The 26,331-nt window shown below is 40.5% G+C and overlaps 1 protein-coding gene and 1 long non-coding RNA gene across 2 annotated transcripts in view; one reads left to right on the forward strand and one right to left on the reverse strand.

Moving 5' to 3' along the window:
- Positions 1-3,551: 3,551 nt before the first annotated feature.
- On the forward strand, positions 3,552-4,889 carry RAP2B (RAP2B, member of RAS oncogene family). The gene has a single exon (XM_039221145.1). The coding sequence runs from the start codon at positions 3,970-3,972 to the stop codon at positions 4,519-4,521; it is 552 nt and encodes a 183-aa protein (XP_039077076.1). The 5' UTR covers positions 3,552-3,969; the 3' UTR covers positions 4,522-4,889.
- Positions 4,890-10,707: 5,818 nt separating this feature from the next.
- Positions 10,708-26,331, reverse strand: part of LOC120223097 — a 53,636-nt gene continuing 38,012 nt past the window's right edge. The window contains exons 2-3 of the long non-coding RNA XR_005526192.1: positions 13,321-13,448; positions 10,708-10,793 (exon numbers count right to left, since the gene is read on the reverse strand). This is a non-coding gene — a long non-coding RNA (uncharacterized LOC120223097). The remainder of the gene's footprint in view (positions 10,794-13,320; positions 13,449-26,331) is intronic.

Consider the following 26,331-nt stretch of genomic DNA (forward strand, 5'->3'; position numbering starts at 1 on the left):
CTGGGTGACAAGACACAAACATGTAAATAACTATGGTACAAGACAGATAATGATTCATGCCATAAGTGAGGTCAAGACACTGAACAGATTTCCTAGGAGGAAGTGACCAGCCTTAAAAATTTGTGCATCAGCAATTTCCTTACTTCATTTTGAATCCCAAAGCCCTAGTGCAAATCTTTCTGTGGAGATGATGTGAATGTAATAGAAATCACCACTGAGGAATCTGTAACAGAAAGTATTCTAATTGCGGCACTTTTCTGGTACTGCAGGGGCCTCCAAGATTCAATAATACCCATCCACAACACTACCCGAAGTCCTGAGGATGGTGTCTTCTGGATTCTTCTAGATGCGGCTGTCAGGCTACCTGGGGCAGGGTAGTAATTGCCATGGATTTCTGGGACACTGCAGCTTTAAAAACGTGTTTCCATCCATTATCTGTTAATTATTCTCCCTGAGGACAGCCTGGTACCATGTAAAGAGCTGCCAGGACACCAGTGTTCTCATTCTACCCAGTTCTCTCTGACGCAAAACGAAGGAGCTGGTCATTTGTTCTCTCCAAGGTTCTGTGTGTAGCTAGGTGAGTAGGGCAAATTTTATTATCATCATTTTATAGATAGGGAAACTAAAGTCAGTAGAGCTCAAGGGATCTGCCCAAAATCTCAGGTAATAATTGATAACCAATTCTTGAGATTAGACCTCAGAGCTGTGGAGAAAGCATTTTCTACTGTATCATACTCAGAACCACTCCTAGTGTTTGTGGGCAAGAGGGCAAAGAGAGGCCCACATAGCATTTGATCTACGCATTTAAGTTATAAATCAAGATAATGAACTGTGAACAAAATCTAATCTCTCCTCTCACCGTGACAAACACCTCCTCACAAGGACCTGGATGGCCAGGTGTGAATCAGGAACTCCTGAACCCTTCCAGAAGAGGCCGGAAAGTGCCAGGGAAGGCAAGCTGACTCCACTGAGCTCTCTTCCTGCACCTGGTAAGGGCTCAAAGTGCCTGGGAGTGCACACCTCCGCCCACAGGGCCAACCTTGTCCACACCCAAACAAGGAGCCATTCCTGGATACAAGGCTGGGTTCCAAGGCCCAAGCAAGTCATAGAGGAGGGTTTGGTACTATTTGGCCAGAGGATTCCAGAATTCAGACTCCCTGGAGCATGGTCTAGAGGAGGGTTTAGACTCCTTGACCCCGGGGGGGGCCTATTCCCAGAGAACCACAGGGCTTTGGGCAGAGGTCCCTCTTGCTTGAGTTTACAGGACAGTCTGATCCCACTACCTGAAGACTGAACCTAAGAAAGGGTAAACTCCGAGATCTCTCTTGTGAGAAGGTCGTAAGGCCTGGTAGTTACAAACCAGGGTTCTGCAGCTGCACACCTGGCTTGGGAATCTAGCTTGGCCACTCACTAGCCATGAAATCGCAGGCAAGTTACCGAACATCCTACGACCTCAGTTTCCTGTCTTTACAATAAACCTAATTATTATTATCATGTGGAGTATACCAGACCTGTAAAACCTTGGGCAGACGTTAAATGCTAGGTAAACGTTGCGGGGGTTCTCTTCGGCTGCATTAGGTGAATGCGCCTCCGAGAGGTTTTTCTGGGGAATTCTCTAAGCAGAGTTGCATCCAGGCTCTTTGATTATCAAGGTTAAACCGTGCTCTCCACTAAATTAAACAGTGGGGCCAGGGGGCGGTGCGGGCACCACCCACCCCACCCAAAGCCTAGGCTGCCGCCCACGTCCCGCTGGGTGGGGAGGCGGGGGACTTCACGCTGCAGACGCTGCCCGTTGTGAGCTACAGCCAAGGAGCTCGGGGAAGGTTAACTCGGAAACGTGGCCGTGAGTCACGGCGGACTAAGGAACTGATCCCAAACCTTAGCACACAGCCTCTCCGTCCGTCTGATGCGCAGGGTTCAACCAGTAAGAAGTAGCAGCGGATTAAAAAAAAAAAAAAAAAAAAAAAAAAGCAGGACACGGAGCGGGGGTTGACGCAGCTCAGTCCCCTCCTCCCCGCCTCACTTTGGCGCTCACGCAAACTTCGCCGAGTCTTTTGACAGGTCTTGACATCTCTCCTCCGCGAGGAAACAGGGAGACTCAGAGCAAGTGGAGACATCTCCGTCGCACCTCCCGTGAGTGCGAGCGCAGCCAGGTTTACAGACCGCCCGCCCCAAACGAAGATGTTTTACACGGGCAAGCCCGGGCACTGCCCCACCGCTCCCGGTGACACGAACTCAACGTGGCCCGTTTCCACACCCGAGGCCCCCCACATCCCTCCCTGCAAAACCCATGCAAACTTTGCTGCTGCTTGTGGACCGAGAACTGTAACCAGACCTCTCTGTTCCCTTTAAGGGCCAGTCGTGACTGGGCATCGAGAAGTCAGACTCCCGAAAACACCAACAAAGAACTATATTTAGCTCTGAGCTCTCCGCCTAAATTCCTCTTATTTTTTCACTCGGAGCTTCAAAACGACTAGGTTGGGGAAGTGGGAGGAAGGGGGCGGGGGAGCAGCAGAGAAAGAACAGCTGTGCCTCCGCCTCTCAACTCGATCTCTATAAATAACCAATCACTAGCCTAGACTACTTTTTAGCCAATGAAGCAACCCAAACTGGTAAAACCTTGGCGGTAGCCAATGGAGAAACAGCTAGGGGCGTGAGATTTGCGCCCCGGAACCAGCGGGTCCCGAGTCTGGGAGAGGTAATTTGAGCTGGAGTGTGGGTGTGTGGTGCAAAAGCTTCCTATTTCTAAGCCCGAAAACCTGTTCTGCCCACTGAGCATGCCCTGACTGGCTGCGGGCGCCGCCACGGCTTTGGGGATCGGGCTTCGGTCCGACCTCCGGGTTTCCGCCCCAGCCGAGGGAGAACGTGGGTGGGACCCGCCCAGTCCCGGCCGGCAGGGACTCGGGTGGCGGGAGGCGTATCCCTTCCCAGTCGGGACAGTGCTTCCAGCGGAGAGTTCCTGTTTTCCTTGTCCGGGAGATGAAGCTCAGGAGGGGTGGCCAGATGAAGGCCGAGTGGCGCTTCGGGAGCGAAGGGTTTAGAAAAAGCTGCGCCTTGGGTGGGGGAAGGTGCTCCGCCCTTCGCTCTCGCACCCAAATGCCCTTTGGGTTTCCGGCCCGGAGACGCACACCCTCTGGGGCCTCGGAGCGTGCAGTCCATGAGCTTCTGATAACGGGAGTGCGGAAGAGCGCAGAGCACCCTGGTCCCGGAGCGGACCCCCGCGCCCACACGCCTCTTGCAGAGCCGCCGCCCTTACGCACGCACCTACCCTCCCACGCTTTCGTCTTCTCACCTGAGCTTCCCCAGCACCCCCTCCAACGCCCACACACTCCCCGCACATTTCTCATCCAGCTCCCGGACCCGAGCCTCGCCCTCCGCTCCACGGGGCTCGAATCGTTGGCCCCACCCACGGCCCCGCCCCCGCCCGGCCCCCAGGAAAACCAGGCGGGGCGGATCGGGCTGGCGCGGCCGGCGGCGCACTGGGCATGCTCGCCGCGGAGGGGAGGGCCGGGTGCGCGCGGCGAGTAGGAAGCCGTCGCCCCGCGGAGGCTGCGGGAGAGAGCGCGATGGGCCGCGGCGGTGGGCGCACGCTCCGCGGGGACTCATGCCACGCGCGTCCCGGGCCGGCGCGCGACTAGCAGCCACCTCCGCAGCCCGCTGCCGCCGCCGCTTCGCCCTCCCGGGCGGACCGCGGCGAGGAACTGCAACCGGCGCCTCGCACGGGCTGCCGGCATTGTCCTCCCGGTCCGCCGCCGCGGGCTGCTGCGGGGCCCCGGACCCGCGCCCCAGGGACGCGCCGCCGGCCCCCCGTGTGCTGAACTGTGAGCCCTGCGCTCCCAAGCCACTCTCTCCGAGGTCTTTCCTGCGGAGCTGAGGAAGAGGAGACGTCCCGCCGCCAAGCCCAGGCTGCCCCCCGGCGCGCAGCCCCGACGGGGCCGCGGCAGGCGCGGCGCGAGCGCCGACGGAGCCATGAGAGAGTACAAAGTGGTGGTGCTGGGCTCGGGCGGCGTGGGCAAGTCCGCGCTCACCGTGCAGTTCGTGACGGGCTCCTTCATCGAGAAGTACGACCCCACCATCGAGGACTTCTACCGCAAGGAGATTGAGGTGGACTCGTCGCCGTCGGTGCTGGAGATCCTGGACACGGCGGGCACGGAGCAGTTCGCGTCCATGCGGGACCTGTACATCAAGAATGGCCAGGGCTTCATCCTCGTCTACAGCCTCGTCAACCAGCAGAGCTTCCAGGACATCAAGCCCATGCGGGACCAGATCATCCGCGTGAAGCGGTACGAGCGTGTGCCCATGATCCTGGTGGGCAACAAGGTGGACCTGGAGGGCGAGCGGGAGGTGTCGTACGGCGAGGGCAAGGCCCTGGCCGAGGAGTGGAGCTGCCCCTTCATGGAGACGTCGGCCAAAAACAAAGCCTCGGTGGACGAGCTGTTCGCCGAGATCGTGCGGCAGATGAACTACGCGGCGCAGCCCAACGGCGACGAGGGCTGCTGCTCGGCCTGCGTGATCCTCTGAGGCGCCCGCGGCTGCCGCGCGCCGGCCGCGCTCTGCGCACAAAAGCCCGACGCACCCGACTCTAAATGTGATTCCTCTTCTTGCTTTGAGATTGGAGACGACTTTGCATCGGCCGGGGTGTCCCGCGAGCCCGGCTGGCCTCTACGGCCGGCGTCCCCTGCCTCCGCCCCGCGTCCGAAGGGGCGGCCCGTCCTCACCCTCCGAGACCCGGTGGAAATGTGGCTCTTGGCAGCATGTACGTTTCTCATTGATTTTGGTTGACGCATATTTCCCCCGTTTAAATAGCCGTTAGGGCGCTGTATTGGCAGCTTGACACCGGCGAGCGAAAGTTTCAGCCTGGAAAAAAAAAAAAATGGGGTGGGGAGGAAGGGAGGAAGAGAACGGAGAGAAGGTGGAAGGGGGGGGATTTTTCTCCCCCCCCAACAACCCTTTTCTAGTTCCAAGTTTTAAATTCATGGAAGGAAGTCCGGGAGAACCAAATGAAGGAGCAGGAGGAAGGGAAGAAACTTTTGGGGTTTTTTCCTTGTTTTCCAGGAGTAGCTGGAAATTAAGATCGGATTCCTTTTCTGCCAGCTTGGAAGGGCAGCCCTGTGACTGATTGTGATTCTAAGGATGTCTATGCAAAGTTGGATTCTTGTTACAGTGTATCCAATCTGAAGTATGCACATCTGAACTGGGACTGTAAACACTGATGCCAATACAGTGTGGGGTGCCAGAAAGTGTCTGCTGATATTTGTGGGAAAAAAAAAATCTATTTTGTTTACCTACTGTATCAAAGGGGAGTCTGGGGGAGAACGGTAGTATTTTTTTTTTTAATCAGCTGTGAAAAAAAAATGTTACAGATCTGCACATTTTTGTGTGTACTAGTGTGTGTGTGTGTGTGTGTGTGCGCGCGCGCGCGCGCGTGTGTGTGTTTAAGTTTAGCCTTTTGTTCTTTTTGGTTGGCAGTGACAGGTTTTGATGACTAGCTCTTTAAAATACAGTACAAAGACTTCAAAAATGTGATTCAGGGCCCCCAGCACCCCTGTGTCTGCAGAGTGCCTTCAAAACTCAGCTGTTCCAGCCGGTGCCAACCTGTGAACTCCCCACCATGTCCCAGAATCTGCTATTCCCCAAACCACTTCCCAGTTTCCTTTCTGTAATCTTCCTGAAGGAGCCAGGACAATAGGGCCTGTTGTTTGGTGAATTTTATTATTTCCAGCCTTTAAAATGTAATTTCCATGTCTTGCAATGGCTTTCTTTCTTTCTTTCTTTCTTTCTTTCTTTCTTTCTTTCTTTCTTTCTTTCTTTCTTTTTCTTTCTTTCTTTCTTTCTTTCTTTCTTTCTTTCTTTCTTTCTTTCTTTCTTTCTTTCTTAATTTTGCTTCATTTTGTTCAAATGTTCAGGTATTTAGCTCCCCTTTTATATTATTTAAAAAAAAATTTTTTTTTTTGGTTATCTGTAAGGGTGTTCCTCCAGAAGCAAAGAGCAAAATTTTACTGTTGTGATGTACCAAGAGAATTCTAATTGTAATTTTTAATTCCAGACACGGCGTTTAATCATTGTCTCTTCGTTTTAAGACTTTTAATACAAATGTCATTTCTAAAGAAACAAATCCAAAACTATTGTTTGTGTTTCTGTGTTTCACATTCAGTGGTTGAATAGAGGATTGTGGCCGAGGTGGATAGGGGCAGGTGCATGATGCCCCCCCACGGGAGTATCTCAGTGACAAGTTGGGTGACATTATTCCTAGCTCCTTAAATAGGGAAAAAATCATGAAGGTCTAGGAACCCTTGGGGGTAGGGCCATTACCATGTACTACAATCTAAGCAGGATATTGAATCTGTTCTGCTGACATGGTGCAGTTTACCTCACTGTAGTAGGGAAGGGGAGAATACTGCCTTTGATTTGGTGAAGTCACCATCCACCTGACCAGGCAGGGTGGCACTTTTAACTTTTCTTTCTTTCTTCTCCTCTGCAGCTGCTGCTGCTGCTGCTTCTCCATTTTTTAAATGTTTTGTATGATGGTATCAAGATACCAAGTCAAAAACATGTTTGAGGATGAGGACTTCCAATTCTGAAGCCATACCCAGTAGTGTTTTCTGTAGTACATTTGTATGGGTTGTAGACAGTATCTCAACACTTAAGGTTTTGATTTGAAAGTAGATCAGTAGATTAAAAAAGAAGAGAAAGAAAAGAACTAAGACAAACCCCTTACTCATTAAACTGCAATTTGTGGACCATTTTGACCTGGTGAAATTTTCTTTCTAACAGTAGGAGGCAGTGTGAGCTGCTTTCTCGATTTTGTTTTACTTACGAGCTGCTTTACTAATATAACTTCTAAAGAATAAAAGATATAGGACTATATATATATCAAGAGCACGTGACACACCTTCAGTGTGTGAAGTGTAGCTGAAGTCTTCTGAAGGGTCTTTCAACAAGGAAATTTATATTGTTGGGGAAGCCAAAAGAAGTTCCAGGCCACAGGCATTTATAAAGCTGTATTACATCTTGCCTTAAAATGTGTCCGTTGCCTAGGGGACCTCTCACTCACTCTTCCAGAGTGGAAGAGGAATAGAGAGTGCCTGTGATGGTCCTATGGCCTTTTTTTTTTTTTTTTTTCATTGTTGATCTCCCATAAATTTAGAATCAAACTCAGTTTGAAGGCAGTATGTATACTGTAAATAGAGAAATTAAGGGAAACAACTCAAATTTATGTATTGCACATATTAAGTCTTGCATTTGAGTAAATTTGGTTCTTCGGTAAATCTAAAGTGTTGAAAATTCAGAAGACATATACCAAGTACTGTGTGAAGGATTTTTTAAAAAGGTATTTGGTGACTGTTTCTTATGTTTGGGCTTTTTTGTTGTTTTTTTGTTTTGTTTCATTTTTAGCCTTTTGACTTAAAGTGCCACCAAATATCTAACTAACTAAGACAGGTATGTACTCCTGAAAGGGAACATTTGAACATGGAAGTTTGGAAATGAATTAGTTTGCTGGGTGCATTAATCATCTTCACTCAGGATTTAGTCACTTACATGACTAAATTCTTTTTAGGTCTGAAATGCCAGGGCAGAAGATTTTCGTATGCTTTTACTGAGTACTGTAAAATAAATGCTTTTTGGAATCTCAATGGAAGCAATTTTGTGTGTGCCTGGAGCAGAAAAGTAGTTCTGATTTTTGTAGCTTCTTCCATTATTTTCTTGACAAAATTGGGAGACGTCGGGGGCATTGCTTTAAAAAATACGTAGGTTTATTTGGCTACCAAGAACCTCATGTAGTAGTATGGTGTGAAAAGAGAAGATCATTTGTTTCCATGAAAAAGTTGGGTTGCCTTGAGAGTGTTCAAGGAAATGAGGGAGTTTGCTGTAAGGCCATCATCACCTGCCCAAGAGAAACTGGGTGAGAAAGGGATCTTTATCTTGAAGAGCCAAAGTTAACTTTTTAAACTTGACCCCTGCTGTTTTTTTAGCAGCGTTTCCTTTTGGTCCCTTTCATCCAAGCTTTATGTCATTTCAAAGTATCATTTTTGCCCTTCATTGGTAATAGCCTCAGACAAACTGAAGGTAACATCGAACTCTAACGTTGTCATGTTTGGGAGTTAACAGTTCTTAAGTAAAACAATTTTCCATGTTGTTAACTGTAGAAAGAGACTTCACTGAATCAGCATTTTAGGATCAGATCAGTTTGGGGTTAGAATTCTTTACATCTATGAGGCTTTGTACTTTTATCCTTTCCTGTAGGAGGGGACCTTAAATTGCTTCTTTTCTTTGACCTGCTCTGATAGTTTCATAAGTGTTTTCACCAGCATATCAGTTTGCCTTTTGAGTTACAGTTCAGTATTCCTCACAGGTAGATTGGGAAAGTGAGAGAAAACTGCTTGTAGTAGCTGGTCTTGAGAAATAGAGGCAAAATGCCTGGACCTTCACTATCACAAAAGCGTTTATTCATTTTTACAATAGCTGGAATAAGCCACGCACTTAGAAAACAAAGATTTAATTTAGAGATCACCACTGTCGGTTAAAATGATACTTGACATTTATCACACTGTCTACTTAATTGGGAAAAGCTTGATAATATGAAAGTAGTCCTTGTGAAAATGTAGCAAATTTTTAAATACTAACAGAATGTGGTAGTTTTTATTATGCTATTGAACTCAGACTACTAGGAGTAATTGAGTGCATTTGATTGAACATGGTGCTAGTCCAGAAATTATATTTAATAACAATGGATTATGATGGTTTGAGAAGGCTCTAGGACTATCCATCCAGTCCAGAGGTTCTTAAACTTGACTGTTATTAGAATCACCTGGAGGTTAAACAGGTTCTGCTGGGCTTTTTTTTCTAGTTTCTTATTTGGTATGTTTCAATATGATATCGTAATTTTCATTTCTAACAAGTTTCCACTTGATGCTAATATTGCTGTTTCAGGGACCACACTTTGAAAACCAACTAACCAGTCAAAACTCTAAACGAGTGCTACATCAAGAGCCATCTAGATATTTAGGGACACAGACCCATGCCATACATTTTAGAGTGCTGCCTACCATAAAATCACAGAATAATCTTGATTGAAATTGATAGCTGAAGAGGGCATAGACCACTTACATCAGACTGTTGAACTGTGGAGTGTGGGATGGTCTAGCCACAATGCAGGCAGAGTGTGTGACCATTTTCACATTATGTGAACAGTTTGGCTGTGGTTTTCAGTGTTAACTTCAGAAGGTGACTAAAACAAGAAGATGATAAGAATAGGGCGTGGCCTAAGTCATCTGAATCCATTTTTCTTCCCCTTGAAAATTTTGAAAAGAATATCTTAGTATTTGTTTTCTTTTTGCTTCAAGATTCAAAAGCAAGGCTTTTAACTTTTCACATATCCCAGCAAGGATTCGAAAAAGAAAACAAAAAAAAAAAAAAAGAAAAACAAGAGAATTTAAGTTTTCAGGTCGTGGTGAGCCCACATATGTGTCTGTATGTCTGTACCTAAATACATACACTCAGTTTCTTAGACAGACTCTCAAGGAATCTGTTGGTCCAGTGTCTTGGAGTTCCACAGTTCTTCATTCTGGGACAATGCATACCCAAAAACTGCCACGCATCTTGTTTTCTTGTGTATCCTAATCTTTTGGACCCTGACCTGTTTGTTTGTCTATGTTGTAAATTGGAGGGGGCTATTTGTAGTATTCTTTTGGTTTTAAACAGACATCTTTGAGGAAATGTTTTCTTAGAATAGGAGAATAGAAAGTGTGTGCTTTTTTGCCCCACCTAACTAAACTTACATTTTTTAAATGTATTCTCTGACAAAACTATGTGTGGCTAAGTTGATCAGGGGTTTGAATATGTTTAGTTGATTTATTTGTGGCAATGGTGCAAATGTAACAAAAACAATGTTTTTTTTTCATAGATAAGAGAAACATTATTGATGCCTTCAGAATACTGGTGACCAAAAAAGGCCTGAGATTATTTCTTGACTGTTAAAAATATCCTTGCAGTGGAAGTTTGCAAACATAGCTGCAACTGATTTATTCATTATTCCATAAGTATTTATTGAGCACATACTATTAGCTGTGGTATAAGGACTAATGCTTAAATAGAAGGAAGCCAGGCAAAAGAGGGAAAACATTGTCCTTTTATCACTCTAAGCTGTGAAAATAGCACATGTTAAACAATAGGAGTAAATGGAAAAGTGCAGCTCCATGTGCCATCAACTATAATATGATACTGTGGGTTCGTCTGGCAGGCAATAGAATAGGTACATTTGTTGAGACTTGGAACTTTACCTTGAAAGGTATGTGGATATTGCAAATAAAAGTGGAGCCCATGAGGTTCGAGTAACTAATAGCTCTTTTGTTGCATGTGGAACTCTGTAATTTTGTGCATCGCTTCCAACTTCCGTTTCTAGGTTAGCTAAATTTGAACAGTTAGAAATAGGAGATCAGTTTGCTTCCACATTTTTATGTCAAAGGGAAGAAAAAACCATGGAAGAAAATACACGAGATTAGCTTTTTCAAAAAAAGAGCAAACAAAAACAGAAAATATAATTAAAATTATTTTCTTTTTGAAAAGAAGAAATTGACATAGAGTCTTTTGGGGTTCTTCATGTGAAGAAGATTCAGGGTAGGGTATCTCTTTCGTAGGAGATAATCTAAAAATGTGTGCCAAAGAGTTAAGCTGATGCTTTCTTTAAGTTTGTGACGCCAATAGGAATTTTATACAAAAGCTCTTGTTCTCATGCCTTTGGTACTTATTGGAAGAAGGCAATCAACTCTGAGAAGGAAGTGTTGGGAAACAAGCTGTAAGAGGTAACAATAATAGCAATTATTGTAAAACCATATAAATTGAAGGGAGATGTAACTATTAACCACCTGCAGTTTGCAAGATGATTTCTAGTGACTGTTTTATGTCGACTGTCTCCTGAATTAGCAACATACGTTTTTAAATATGAAAAGTTAGAGAATTCCAGAGATAGCAGAATAATTTATCTCAAGGTACTTCACTGCTTATTTTTTTAATCTGATTATAGGATCATTTATGAGATGCAAATTTATTACTTAGAGTTTTATAGCTAAAGCAAAGGTCTTAATATTTTACATTGGACCATTTATAAAAAGTTTCAAAATTTGGTTTTAGTCATGAACTCAGAATATTTTAATGTTATTTAGTATTATACATATTAATACAATATTTTTAAAAATTCTCTTCAAAGACGATCCTTATATTGAATTCTATCTCATTCAAGAAAAGAGCACCCATAGAAATCTGTACTAGCATATTTCTATATGAACATATATGTCAACAAAATATATTTTAGATAGTTTTTCATTCTGCATTTTAAGTGGGTAAGGGAAGTGCAGAAGTATATTTCTAAGTTTGATTTCAACATCATTTACCATCTAGTAGAAAAAGGCTTGAGTTTGGAGTTCTTTACTCTGGCTATCTTCGCTTTATTTCATCGTAGTACCTGTTATTTTTCTTTTTGTATACCATTCCATTCAACCACATGTGATTCATGCAAATGGCTTTCTCTGTCACAAACGTAATCTGTATTAATTGATAAAAATATCTAAGAACTCATTACCTAATGGCTATATTAATGTGTTTTCTGTGTAATAGCATAAAGAGAGAAGTCTTTTTCACACTATGTTTGAAGTCCAGACTTGAAACAGATCCAACTAGTTAGAGAAAACTGCCCACGAAACAGCCATTACCTTCAGGTTTGGGTATAGTCTCTGTGTTTCATTTTAAAAACTAATGAAGGAAGGCTTTTAAAAAACAAATTCAATCATGGGAGTGTTCATTTTAAGGTACTTGGGACTGCCTAAAAATAAGACTGTCTTTTCTTCTTCACTGATTTTGAGCAGAGGTCAAAAGATGAGAAATAACCCGAACACATTCTTTTTTTAAGAGACTCGTTTACCTTGAAAGGCAGGGACAACAATAAACAAAAACCTAATCCTAAGAACAAGACATTTTCCTGCATTTTTGTACAAACCTGCACTTCTCTTATAATTGAGGAAGCATAAATAGTGGGAAGGGCGATAAAATATTCTCTGTAGTCATTTTGGTAGCGTGCAGCAGGCAGTTTGGTACTCTTGTTGCTAAGGCAGAGGAGTGTGATGGAGCTGAGTGGGGAATCATGGGGATCAACCGCAGGGCAGGCTGATGTGGAAGTGTTCTTCAGCCCACACCCGCACTCCTGCCTGCCTCCAGTACAGAGCATTTCCTCCTGTTCGAATGTGTGACTCAGGATTTACTGAGGCTTAGTTCTGCTACTAGCCAAGGGTGAAGAAGTCTATGGGATGGCGTGATAATGCTACTATAATAAATTTGACTCTAACTCAGGGTTTTCTCAACCTCAGGACTTAGGGCTCGATAACTCTTTCCGTGGAGGGCTGCTATCCTGTGCATCTTAGAATGCTGAGCAGCATCCCTGGCCTCTACCCACTAGATGCCAGTAGAACCCCTGCAACCCAGCTGTGACAATCAAAAATATCTGCAAACATTGCCACATCATTCCCTGGAGCCAGGGGCATAAAGGCCCCTGGTTGAGAACCATCGCTCTGGACTTGGCCATGTAGAAATGGAGGAGTGAGGCATAAATCAGAGGAGAGAAATGTTAGACCTATAGTAAACTTAAAAGACTTTACTTACTCCGAGAAACTATTGCAAAATCTGAGATTATTTAAAAAAAAAAAAAAAAAAAAAAAGACTTCCCTTACTCCAGAGCATTGCAGTGAATGCTTTTCTATTAAAATATCAGTGTTCTCTATTGTGCTTGGGAAATCATCACTTTGATCAGCTCATTAAATCCATAGGAAGAGAAAAGCACAGTGTTCAGGGATTAAGATGTACTGGGGAGTTTACTTACCTGGAAGAAGGAATATGATTTATAAGGAAGGTGTGCTTTGGGTGGGGTGATAAGCTTGGATGGTCAGAGAGCACCCTAGGGCCTGCCGTTAACTAAGTAGAGGAACCTAGATGTATAGGAGGAATCCTGAAAGGGAGATCAGTGTTTTACTTTTGCTTGGGGTCCCTTAAGCCTCCACTGGGACACATCTAGGAGGTTTCCAGCCTTACTCAGCTTCCTCCACTTCACCTCACAATCTCTTCCCTGTTTATCCAGGCCCCTATTCAACATCTGGACTCCTCACTTTGGGGGAGAAAGGATGTGTTTTATGCATCCTGTCCCTCTTTATTTTGCCTTTTATAATTCTTCCCTCCCTCCCTCCCTTTCCTTCCTTCCTTTTTCTTAGCTACCTTCACAACAAATGACTGAGTGTGTCCAGAGTGGACTCCTGCTGGTTAACTGCACACACCTACCTGTGTCCAAACCCCTTAGCCAGGCTGTCAGGAAGGGGACACAGCAAAGGCAGTGGGGATTGCTTGGTAATGAAGCGCCTCTGGAATCTGGAGTCTCAAGCCAGCACAGATGCTGTGGCTGCCAACCCCTGAAACACAGCATTAAGTATCCTGTCAGCATTTCATTAATGTGGACTCAACGCAGTGACCATGGATATTTGATTAATTCTGAACCAGAAATGGTTGTTTTCGTTCTTAAGTTGTAAATGAAATACGTATTTTTAAACCTGTGCAATATACCCCTAAAAGTTTAAGCAGCCAGACAGTTAGACACCCTACCTGGTGGGACAGTTGTGATTTTCCATTTCATAGCTGGCACATTAGGAAACATTCCTAGTAGGTAGGAGATTTAACAGTTTTGTAACTGAGCGAGAACGATCTCTGAGCCCACCAAAAGGCTCTAAGCAGCCAGAAGGGCCTCCGTAAGAAAGGTAGACAGTAAAGGAAATAATTCTATAGAATAAAAAAGCACTGTTTGGTGCAAGCGGATGAGTGATTTGGAGGTTTCTCAAACTTGCTTCCCAAATTTAGGAATAATCTTATATTAGAATGAATGCTATTAATAGAAATACTTTATTCTCTGTAGTATCTTTGTATTAAGTTGAAAATGGAAACATCAGATTTAATTGCCAATGTGATCACAATTAAGATAGAGAAAACAGATTTGGTTTATCTAAATTTCCTGTTTTTCTTATACTTGGTTTTCCTCTTTTCTAATCATCTGTGCTGTTCTGCAACATTTTTTTTTTTCTTATCTCTAGCTTTTATTGGCTTTGGGGAGTGTTATGTTTCCTTTCCAATTAAAAAGTTTATAATGAGAGAAATATGAATCATTATAGCCAGTAGCCAAGAAAATATATGTATTCATAAATTTAAACACATAAATTAATGTATAGGATCTTTTTGCAGTGTCATTACTTGTGTTTACCTTTTATAGCTTAGAATGATTTTTCAATGCAATGCATTCAATGGAAATGAAATTCAGCCTTTTCTTTGATTAATTACCATTTGACTATTGTTTGAAAAACAGTAGTAATTATTTTCTTAAAGTACCATCATGAAGGCTCTCTGGTTTACATTTTAGAGCAAATTACTAACAATTTTTCGTTTAACCTTTTCCTCAGAGAAGTAGCATTTATGAATAGAAGAAAAGCATGCATGTGAATTACCCAAAAGCATACAGTAGTTGTTTGGATTTATCATGGTGGTGGTGATTTTGGCAAAATATTTGCCCTCTTAATTATAAGGAATATAATTGATTTGTACTAGCCTATAGGGAAGCATCAAAAATGCATGCACAGTAGGACTATACTGCCGTTTTGCTGTTAACAATTTTGGATACTGTATAGAGTAATAGCACACTAGAAATAAATAAACCAAATGTTGGCCTCCTAGAAAGTATTTCTGTTTAGTCATTTTAAAATGCAATTGAAAAAACTCTATGATGAAAATTTATCAGCATGATATCATAGTGCCAAACAGTGAGAATTGCCAATTTTTACATTACAAAAATTTTCCAACCATCCAAATTATTTTTTTCCTTTATTTCCAAAGTGTGGCCCATTTGCCTATTAAAAACACAGTCTTTCATTTGCCAGAGATAATGAACAGATGTTGTTGTCTGCAATTAATTCCAAATGTAGTTTAAAGTATTACATATCCGGAACCTGATGTTTACATTTCTACTATCAGAATACAAACTTTGTAGAGTCTGGCTTCACTAAGCAGTAGGTCATTCTATCAAAATAATCAAATAAGGAATAGAGTAGAGAAAGTGAGTGAATTTTATGATTATTGTCCATACCAGTGCCACTGAAATTTCATTTCCTTATTCAGTTTGTGAAACAGATACTTTCTTGGCTATTCTTTATACACATTTTAGAACAAAAATAAAATATCTGTCAGCTTGTTATTTTAAAAATTGATCTTTCAGAGTATTTTTCTCTTGGTATTATTCTTTAAAATACAGTTGACCTGATTAGAGTTAAAGCTTTTGCACAAAATACTAAATCATAGTTCCTATAGCAACCATAATTTACTCTCTTATATAACTCCCTGCTTCATGCCATGGTTAATATATGCAATATAACTCTTAATTAACTTTCATCTTTCTTTAGATTAAGTGTGTGGTTTCCAGGAATAGAAGGTGGAGGAAGGTGGAGATTGATGCCGTGTTTGTAGAATCTGCAGATTGAGAACAGGAAGATTGCTAAGTAATAGAAGAAGGATTTACTTAGGATTTCAACCATAATATTTTACATTTTGAATCGTGAAAAAAAATTATATTAAAGTGCACATTTAAATTCATGACGTATAGTGCGCATGAATGAAGTTTCTTACCTGATACTATAGATCTTGAAGTAGAGTCTCAAAAAATCATTATCAGAAAATTCAGTTAGAATACTGTATTATATAAGTTGATAAGGTGAGATATAATATTTAAGTAGTTATTTTATTTTCGCTATCTGTAAACCATTAAGAATGCAGTCATGCAGTCAATTACATATGGAGCACGAAATAAGCACTGTACCAAGAATAAGAATCCATCTATGCCTTTAATATATGAAATAGGTTTATACACTGAATTTTATTGCTGATCTCCTCCACTAGAAGTTAAGTCTATAAGGGCAAAGACTCATTCTTTTATTGCCATTGCCTAGAAGAGAGGTTGGCATGCCTCAACACTCATTATTAGTTGAATGAAGGAAGGAAGGAATGAAGGAATAAATAGTCACAAGGGGAAAGGAAGCAAGTTAGATTAGAACACTAAAAATAAGTTACAATTACCAGAAAAGGTAGAATATTTAAAAGTTCTGGGGCGCCTGGGTGGCTTGGTCGGTTAAGCATCCGACTTTCGCTTAGGTCATGATCTCGCGGTTTGTGAGTTCGAGCCCCGCGTCGGGCTCTGTGCTGACTGCCAGCTCAGAGCCTGGAGCCTGTTTCAGTCTGTGACTCCCTCTCTCTCTGACCCTCCCCTGCTCACACTGTCTCTCTCTCTCTCTCTCCTAGAAATAAATAAAAAAATAAAATAAAAACAGTAAAAAAAAAAAATTAAAAAAAAAAGTTCTGCATCAACTGTCGGAAAATATAGAATGAAAACTTGTGGCCTGTTCTTTTGTTGATTAACCCTGAAAATTTATAACATGGAATAGCAATGCTATTATAGTGTTAATGGGACTTAAATTGCCTGTAAAGTTGTCAGGAGCAAAGTCAAAAGAGTTCCAGGCAGAACTTTTGGGAAATTAGTGTGTTTTGTTACAAACCTGTGCCCTGCTTTGCATTGATTTTCCACGTGCAGGTATGCCTTGGTTTATGTAGTGGATATGATTACAAAAGAACTATATGTAAATTTAATCATATTTAAGGAAAATTAAGAAACTTACTTTTTAGTGGACCAACCTCTGAATCATTTGAAAACAGATTAATTATTCTATAGTACGAATAACCACTAGCTAACAATTTGAATTTCTGTTATCCTACACTGGATTTTTCTTATGTTAGACATTTGTTTCTTAAATTACTTTATCTTTTTAATTTGAACATCTGGAATTTTATTTTTCAGAATGGCAGACTCTTATTATTAAACTTAGCAGAGTTCACCCCAGTCATGTTTGCCTGGATTTTCTCTAATCATCTCTGTGTCTTCCTAAACCTATTTGCTGAAACTCAGGTCTATTTGGACTTATTTTTGAATAGCCGATACTGAATGGTATTAATTTCTAAGCAACAGTTTCAAAACTTTTCAAGAAACCTATAAAGTAATTCACTTGAGAGAGAATCTAGGAATATGCACATAGAAGCAAATAGAATTTTCTTATTACAACATGTTAAAAATAATTTCATTTATTACCCTTAAGATTTTTAAGATGTTTCTTTGTTTTTTGGTGTCAGTGAAGCTAGGGAGATCCTAGCCAGGTTGAAGACTTCACATCTCATTGTTCTTCCAGCCCTTTGACCCTCCCCTGAAACCCCTCAATAAAATGGTTTGAGTCCCCTTCCCCCAAAAAACATTTCTTTGTGGGGAGAAATATGCCATTTAGAAAAAGAATAATAGGGCCACCTGGGTGGCTCAGTTGGTTAAGCATCTGACTTCAGCTCAGGTCATGATCTCATGGTCAGTGGGTTTGAGACCCAGGTCCTGTGGGTTTGAGCCCTGCATGATCTCATGATCCATGGGTTTGAGTCCTGCGTCGGGCTCTGTTCTGACAGCTCAGAGCCTGCAGCCTGCTTCAGATTCTGTGTCTCCTTCTCTCTGCTCCTCCCCCATTCATGTTCTGTCTCTCTCTGTCTCTCAAAAATAAATAAAAGTTTAAAAAAATTTTTTAAAGAAAAAGAATAATAAAAAGGATATGCTATGTTGTGTCTATCAAAGACTGTTCGTAGTAAGTGTTCCTATTAAGAAAAATGGTTACATCTAAATATTGTAAATATTATAAACATACAGATGTATCTACTCTATACTTGTTTTAGGCTTCTTGTTAAATTTTTAAAATATCTTATAACTTAACTGATTTAATTCCTTACTCCCAGCAAATACTATCAGCTTTCTGTTAGCTTCACAAGAGGTCATCCATGTGCCCAGTAGGCTTTGCTCTGTGACACTGATTCTCAAAGTATGATCCCCAGACCAGCAGCCTCAGCATTCCCTTCTTACAAATGCAGGTCCCACCTCCATCACAGACTCTAAACAGTCTGTGTTTTAATGTACCCTCCATATGCTTTCATTCATGGTGAAGTTCCAGCACTAGTGCTCTGTGGAAAGGAAAACCTGCTACTAATGGTGCCTTCTTTATAGCAAAGATAAGACATTGGGGCATTGGGTGGCTCAGTAGGTTAAGTGTTCAACTTCAGTTCAGGTCATGACCTTGTGGTTCGTGGGTTCAAGCCCCATGTGGGCTTGGTGCTGACAGCTCAGAGCCTGGAGCCTGCTTTGGATTCTGTGACTTCCTCTCTCTCTGCCCCTCCCCCGCTAGCGCTCTAAAATAAACAAATATTTTAAAATTTTTTTTAGAAAAGACAGCAATAATAAAATGATGACTTTTGCCATAAAATAGCATAATTGGGATTTCCGGGGAAAGCAGATTACTTTACTATGGAGATGATATCTCCAATCATTCATTCAGTCATTGGAGCATTCTAGGTTCTGGGGCTAAGAAAAGCAAAATCTTCGACCTAACTCATTAAGTCTTTGACTTAAACTCATAAATAGGTCATTCTACTTGCTAATTCACAACTAAGAAAACTTTTGAAATCACAGAATCCAATGCTCTCCAAATTTGAGTACATCAGAAGCATTTGTCCAGCATCTTGTTAAAGCCCACACCTAGACTTTCTAATGTAGTCAGGATAGAGGGCCTGGGAAATAGTATTTCTAACAAATTCCCAGGAGATTCTGATGCTGTTTGTCCAATTTCTCAACTTGCGAATCACTGATAAAATCTATCCCTTCGAGTTAAAGATGGCAATACTAATGCCCTATAATATAAAATAACCAGTGAAATTAGCCAATGTCTAAAATAAAAATAAAACCAGGTTATCAACTCTCAGTTCATTAAAACCTCCACTGCAGACTGACTCTGCCAACACCCTGAAAGAGGGTGCCTGCATGACCTCGTAGTGATTCTAAGAAAAACTACAGGAGTAAAGAACTGATATGGTGATATTTCATCCACCTCTTGTATACTGTATTTTGACTTCTTATCCAAAATCAGGCATGTTATTTACACCTACAATCCCAATTTTGAACCACCAAGCATTATAGTTTGTGTATAAAGATCTGATCTGTATATAAAATCAATATTTCAGACACAATAACATTTTTAAAAGGCAATTCTAAACTTACTAATATTATCTTCCTGATAACAGGATGTCCTCCAAAACAAAGACCTTATATTATAAAAGCACTTTTCTCTGTTACTGTCTCTTTAATAGATGACCAGTTGTGGTGCTAACAAAACTTACCATGTTGGCTAGGAGTAAAGAATTAATATATGAACTGGGAGGCAATTAATGGAGGTCACTGGCTGTGAGTTCTTGGACTGCTGATAATTCACTTCTATTTCAGAAGTGTGAGTGCTTTATCCATAAATCCACGATTAAGTTCTCTAATTCTGTAAATTAGAGCAAATATATTAATCTCCTTTTGAATGGTGATAAGGATAGGTTTCCCCCAAATTTAGCTAATCTACTGTGCATTCTTGAATGATTACATGAAAAACTCAGACCCCTCAGCATAAATCATGTAATTGCATTTTAAGTGATAATGTGGAAAAATTGAGCATGGATGAAGATAATCTATTTTGAATTGTAATATGACTTCCTCTGTAAATTTCAAAATCTATTTTTAATTGTCTTCACTTTAAATGAAGTCTTGTAGGAAAACTATTATGATTACCTGAAGGTTAGCACCATGGAAGGACTGGAAATGAGGAAGAGAAATAGCAGCCAGATGGTATTTCAGCCTCAATGGATGAATCCTTGTGGATATTAGAGGGATAATTTGCTTAATCCCATTGTGATTAGTGGCCTATCAACGGATGAGAGCTCGTTTTAGACACTTGTTTCACACACACACACACACACACACACACTAATTTCCTACCACTGAATCGATGTTACACATAAAGGAGAGAGGAAATCTCTCTGTCTCCATGTCTCTTCCTCCCTGTAGTTAATATCTCCTATCTCCCATTTTGTCAAATCGGGTATAGAAAATATTCAGACTCCAATGCAGTTAAATCTTAGGCACTTTCACTTGTCACAGTCATCATCCAGTCCCCCAAATTAAAGAACAGCTGTTCTGATTCTCTTGGGTAGGACATGATGAGCCTTATTTCCTACTTCCTGTGGAGCTCAGTTTGAACTATTTCTGATTCTCTAGAACTTAAAGTAATCATCCACTCTTTAAAAGAAGACAAAAACTCAGTATTACTTTTCTTGAGTAAGTTGGATGACCATTTATTGCTTTCAGGCTGAGGAGAACAACTGTTTATTTTGCTCCTAAATACAGCATTCTTACATTTACCTGGAAAAGTTGGTTCAGTGTGCCTACCTTGTGTTGTCAGAAATAGCACAAAGTTGTTTCTCCCTCTGTGAAATAAAACCAAATAATTGCGGGATCTCTTTCTTAAAATAGAGTTTTAATGCCTTCAATAAGCCTACTCAGTAGAATGCTAGCTGTTTTCTGGTGCAATTGACTCGGTTTCCTGAAATTGGTTTCTTGGGCTCCAAAACAAAACAAAACAAGGAAAAGAAAAAGGAAAAAAAGAAAGAAAGAAAGAAAAGCGATGATAGAGTTGAGAGAAGAGATAGTTTAAACTATGGATATAACAGATCTCTAGTAGGATTTTTCTTCTTCTTCCTATTTCTTCTAAGGGTGGAGGGTCAGGGGAAATTATAGTTTTAAAGTGCCTTTCCACCTTGACTTCCTAGCATTTAAGTATAAACTTCATCACTGGGCCAACTTAATTTCATTACTTATAATCCTAAGAATCAGGTGTTTCTAATATCAGTATACCAAATTGTTTCACCGTTGTGGCTCAAACTTTACTATGCACATAAATCACTCTTACCACCCTTGGATCTTACAAACAAGCAGGTTCTGAGTGAGTAGGTCTGAAATTCTGTGATGCTGACAAGTTCTGTGATGATGCTAATGCTCCTGACCATGGCCCTCACAGACATCTCGGAGTGTGTACAGAGCAACACACAAGTGAGTTTTGTAACTAGGCATCTTGTTCTTTTTCCTGTCTTTTTTGATTTACATGCAGACAACTTCACAAGATAAGATAATGTCTCTGGAGTTCACGAGTTTGCTTGTAGTAAAAAAGATTATGAGAAAAAGCATGAAAGAAAATTGTTTTTCACAGTAAAAAATTTGGACTTAGAAGGGGATATAATTATTTTCAACAATGGGAAGAAGATACTAAAATTGAAAACCTGCATCTCTTTTAAATTAAGAAGTTTGAAAATGTGTCTAATTCCTAATGATTCATTTTGACTGAATTCTTCAGTTCTCATTTAGAAATAAATGTCAGTACTTAGAAATTTAGTGTCACTCAAAAGCAGGTTCCATTTTATAAATATTAGTGAGTGATTTTCAGACTAAATTTAATTTTAGAATGCTATGTTTTAAATGTCTGGATATCAACCAAATATGCCAAAATTCAATGCCAGTTGAATTGTTATAATGTTCTTTTTTTCCTCTTAATAAAATATACATTTGAGGGACACCTGGGTGGCTCAGTTGGTTGAGCATCCAATTTAGGCTTAGGTCATGATCTCCTGGTTCATGAGTTCGAGCCCCCTTGGGCTCTGTGCAGACAGCTCAGAGCCTGGAGCCTGCTTCAGATTCTGTGTCTCCCTCTCTCTCTGCCTCTCCCCTGCTCACACTCTTTCAAAAATAAATAAACATTAAAAATTTTTTAAATATTTTAACAAATACAAAAATATATCCATCTGAAGAAATATTAGACACTCAGGAAATTTGGCACACCAGTGAAAGAATGGCATATTCAGCATCCAACTTATAATAAAGTTGTTGGCTAGAAATCTTACAGATGAAATCAAGTCATTTAGGTTATACTGTTCATATCTACATGTGGTGATTTACGTAAAGGTAATAAGCATCAATGAAACTTTACAGTTCTTTTAGAATTGGATCTAGAATTTTGAGCATTCCTGACAGAACACAAAAGTTTAAGCCAGTAGAGCTATGTTGGTTTTCATTAATAATTTACATAAACTTTAAATTTTGAAACTAAATTTAACATGCTTTGTAATTAAGGAAGTTTTATTCAAAAATAACTATCTTCCATAACAGTTCAGTCTTGCATGGTAATACATAAGTAATACACTGCTCCTTACATTCTCATTGGAAGATGTTTACGTTGTGATAGAATACTAAAAATAATCTCGTTAATGTATAACAGGTTTTGCATACAATGTGAAGATACATTTTAAAAGATTTTAATTGTTTTGTTTCGAGTCTATTTGAATGTTCATGATTAAATAAAATCTCTCTTAATATATATATATATACTTTTCAATGAGTTATGAAAATCTGTCTTCATTTCTCCCTATATACATGTCTCAGCTTTTTATTGAATGAGAAGTCATTTTGTGAGTTATTTAAATTTTTGGCCCCTGTGCTACTTTTCCTAACATCTGGGTGGTCTTCTGCTGGATTTTTGGCTGAGTTACAGACATATTTATCAACTGCAATGACCAACTGCAATGGTGTATCTAGCACACCCTCTGTGCCAAGTACTTTACATATATAATCTCCCATAAGCGTCAGAGTAATTCTACTTGTACGTAACATTCTTCTTTTTCCAAACGCAGAGAAGTTAAGTAATTTATGAGCTGTCTGGATAAAAAGACACTGAGCTGGTTTTCTAATGTATCTGTTCTCTGTCTTCCAAGATTATGTTCTTACTCTCAGGTGCCTCCCATACGGCTGCTCCTGAAATGCCAACTAATTTTAAATATTTACCTACAAAGAACACAAGTGTGATTCATGTAACTACTGTTGCAGGGGGAAAAAAAAGTTACATTGCCTTCTAATATCACTTCGTAGGTATGTTGTGATTATTGTACTTTTGATTTTCCCATTCTATTGTTTTATTCTGTTAATTAAGGATACTTTTTATTTTTTCCCGGTTACGCGATCGTCATAATAGTTGTATGAGAAATTCTAATCCAATGTTGGTAGTGCATTAGAGGCAGCATGAATACTGCCTCTGAGTCCCTGTCTTGGATATAGTTACTAGCATTTCTTCAAGAATTTATTACCTAGTTTTTAAATTTTTTTTTTAATTTCATGTTTATTTTTGAGAAAGAGAGAGACAGAGTGTGAGCGGGGGAGGGGCAGACAGAGGGAGACCGAGTGGAAGCAGGCTCCAGGCTCTGAGCTGTCAGCACAGCGCCTGACATGGGGCTGGAACCCACGAATCATGAGATCATGAACTGAGCCAAAGTCCTGCGCTTAACCAGCTGAGCCACCCAGGTGCCCCTGTCTAGGTTGTTTTTTGTTTTTTTTTTAATTGTAAGAGTAAAAAATGTTCACTGTAAAAATAATTCTAAAATTAATTTATAAGCAAATAGACTCATTTGAAGTATAATTTCTCAAATGAAATCACTATGTTACAACTAACCTTTTTATAATTGTTTCTATAGTTTCCTCTTCAGGCTTTTTTTAAGTTTATTTGAGAGAGAGAGAGAAACAGCATGAGTGGGAGAGAGGCAGTGAGAGGGAGAGAGAGAGTATCCCAAGAAGTCTCCGAGTTATCAGCACAGAGCCGGATTTGGGGCTCGAACTCTCTGACCCTGAGATCATGACCCCAGCTGAAATCTAGGGTCCTACACTTAACCAAGTAAGCTACCCAGACACCCCTCCTCTTTAATACTTTCTAAGGATAGAGTGTTTTGTTCATTCATAAAACCAAGGGTGAGCACAGAGTAGCAAGAAGAAAGAATACAGATTATAGCTGATGAAGCTGCTTATATTTTCGTGTTGATCCCTCCATTCTGTTCATCTCCATTTAAAATCTAACTCTAACTTGTTACACAATACCCCAGTGAACAAAGTCTTTTGTAAAACCCTGCCACCATGTTTGGGTAACGGTTGAAAAATGGTGAATCAATTTACCAATAGATTAATTTCTTAATAAATGAGTTTTTAACTCTAACATAGAGTTTTTTGAAGCAAACAAATCACTTGTCCAGGAAGGCATCTCTATAATTATTTTTTTCCAAGAAAGTTTTCCATGTACTTCTACTACTCTTACTCAAGTAATTGTGGCTTAAAGCATAACTAGAATATTTCCCCACGACTTATGTCTGCTTTACAGAAGTAAAACAACCACCTATCCTGACATGGATGTGAAGGAGACAAAGGGGAATGCAATCTAGAAAACACTGTTCAGCAAATTACATTTTACTATCAAACACATTAATCTGATATGCTTTTATTCTTTATTCCCCCATTAGTTTGTTAAACAATTGGTGTCACCACACTGATTGAAGGAAAGATTGAAGGAAAACAATTTTTGCCCTACGTTACTTAGGCAAGATGCCCCAATTCTGGCTCTGAGTTTAAATTTACTTCACTGCTTAGGGATTTCTTTTGCATTTATTAGTGGGGCTTTTTATTTTTTAGAACTTTTCTTTTTTTAAATTTTTTAATGTTTATTCATTTGAAAGAGAGAGTGGGGGGGGGACAGGAACAGAGAGAGAGAGGGAGACACACAGTCTAAAGCAGGCTCTAGGCTCTGAGCTGTCAGCACAGAGCCTGACGTGGGGCTTGAACTCAGGAACTGTGAGATCATGACCTGAGCGAAGTCAGATGTGACCCTTAGAACTGAGCCACCCAGGTGCCCCTAGAACTTTTTGACCTATATAATCAATGGAGTCACTGTTAGTTTGCAATAATTATTCCAATGCAACCCTAGTGTCCAGTTGCAAATGCTTCAAGCACAAACCTTTTCTAAAAATAAAATTGTGGGCGCCTAACCATCATTAACAAAAGTGCTTCCTTGGCCAGAGTCAAAAAATAAAAGTCCAAGTTTTTAATTAAATACATAGGTAGAGATTTGTAAATGTGACTGGGATTTTTAAATTTTCTTACAGGAAGCTTTTCATTTAGTCTACTGTTGAATCAAACTGTAATGTGCATATTTTAATTAGAGCTTAGCATCAGTTATACTTCAGGTTTAAAAGAGTAACAGGAAGTAGCTTATAAAATATTAAGAACTCAATCCATGCAAGCATTTCAGATTTTTAAGTAATTGCTGTCAAAGTCAGATAATTCTGAAAGATTGCTGTGCAAATGGCGACCATAACCTGAAATAAGACAGTAAGATGAACACTGCAGTCCCAAATACTGGGAAGCACAACTGAATGGTTTTTCTTAGTCTGCATGGAGAAATTGTTTTTAATAGCTTTAAAATAGAAGTCTATTAAAGCTTTAAAAGCTTTAAAATAGAAGCTTTAAAATAGAAATACATTTAATAGGAATACTGGGGTCTTTTGGAATTGAATATTCACAGGAAAATCTTATTTTACAAAATCTAAAATATGATTCTCCCCTGAAGCATTGTAATAGATCAGTGCATCCAACCTAATTATTTACCATTAGTAGCTGTGGTTGTAAAAGTTTGAGGAATGGTTACTTTGTTTTCCTTACAAAGATACAGAGGGGGGGGGGTGATGGGGGGTAAGGGGCGGGGGTGATACTCAAGACTGGCCATGCTTATTCTCACTTATTTGCATTTTGATGGACTCTCTTGAGAGGAGAACATAGGAATAGAGTTAGAATAAGCATTCCGGGAACTGAGCTTGGGAGTGTGTCTGCTGTGGAAGCATCATTACTCCTCAGAGTTTCGGCAGGAAAAGGGTAGAGAACTATGGTCACTGTGAAAGTGGCTTTTTAAATCAAAATGTCCTGTTGTGCAGAAAACAATGGGAAGTGAGATACATTCTACATGGTAAAAGTAAATGCTTACCTTTCCTTTTGATTTGATTACCAAAAGTGGGCTTGAACTATCCCCATTTGGCTCAGATGAATAAAGAATAGGCCTTGACAATGAGGAACAATGAAATCTGGCCATGTGTAACAACATGGATGGACCTTGAGGGTGTTATGCTGAGCGAAATAAGTCAGGCAGAGAAGGACAAATACCATATGTTTGCACGTATAGGAGGATTAGGAGGAACTTGATGGAGGACCAAGGGGGAGAAGAAGGGTGGAAATGGTGGGGGAAAGGGAGAGAGGCAAACCATGAGAGACACTTGAATGCTGACAAAAACTGAGGACTGAAGGAAGGGGGGGGGAGGGGGGATGGGCATGAAGGAGGGCACTTTGGGGATGAGCACTGAGTGTTATGTAGAAACTAATTTGACAATAAACTATTTGTAAAAAAAAATAATAATAATAAAAATAAAAAATAAAAAAATAAAAATAAAAATTACAAC

Source organism: Hyaena hyaena, unplaced genomic scaffold (assembly GCF_003009895.1).
Source record: "Hyaena hyaena isolate Hyena2069 unplaced genomic scaffold, ASM300989v1 scaffold_950, whole genome shotgun sequence".
Classification (NCBI taxonomy): Eukaryota; Metazoa; Chordata; class Mammalia; order Carnivora; family Hyaenidae; genus Hyaena; species Hyaena hyaena.

Bases quoted from the DNA above. Each gene is read 5' to 3' on its own strand.
- RAP2B (XM_039221145.1), top strand. From the start codon at position 3,970: ATGAGAGAGTACAAAGTGGTGGTGCTGGGCTCGGGCGGCGTGGGCAAG.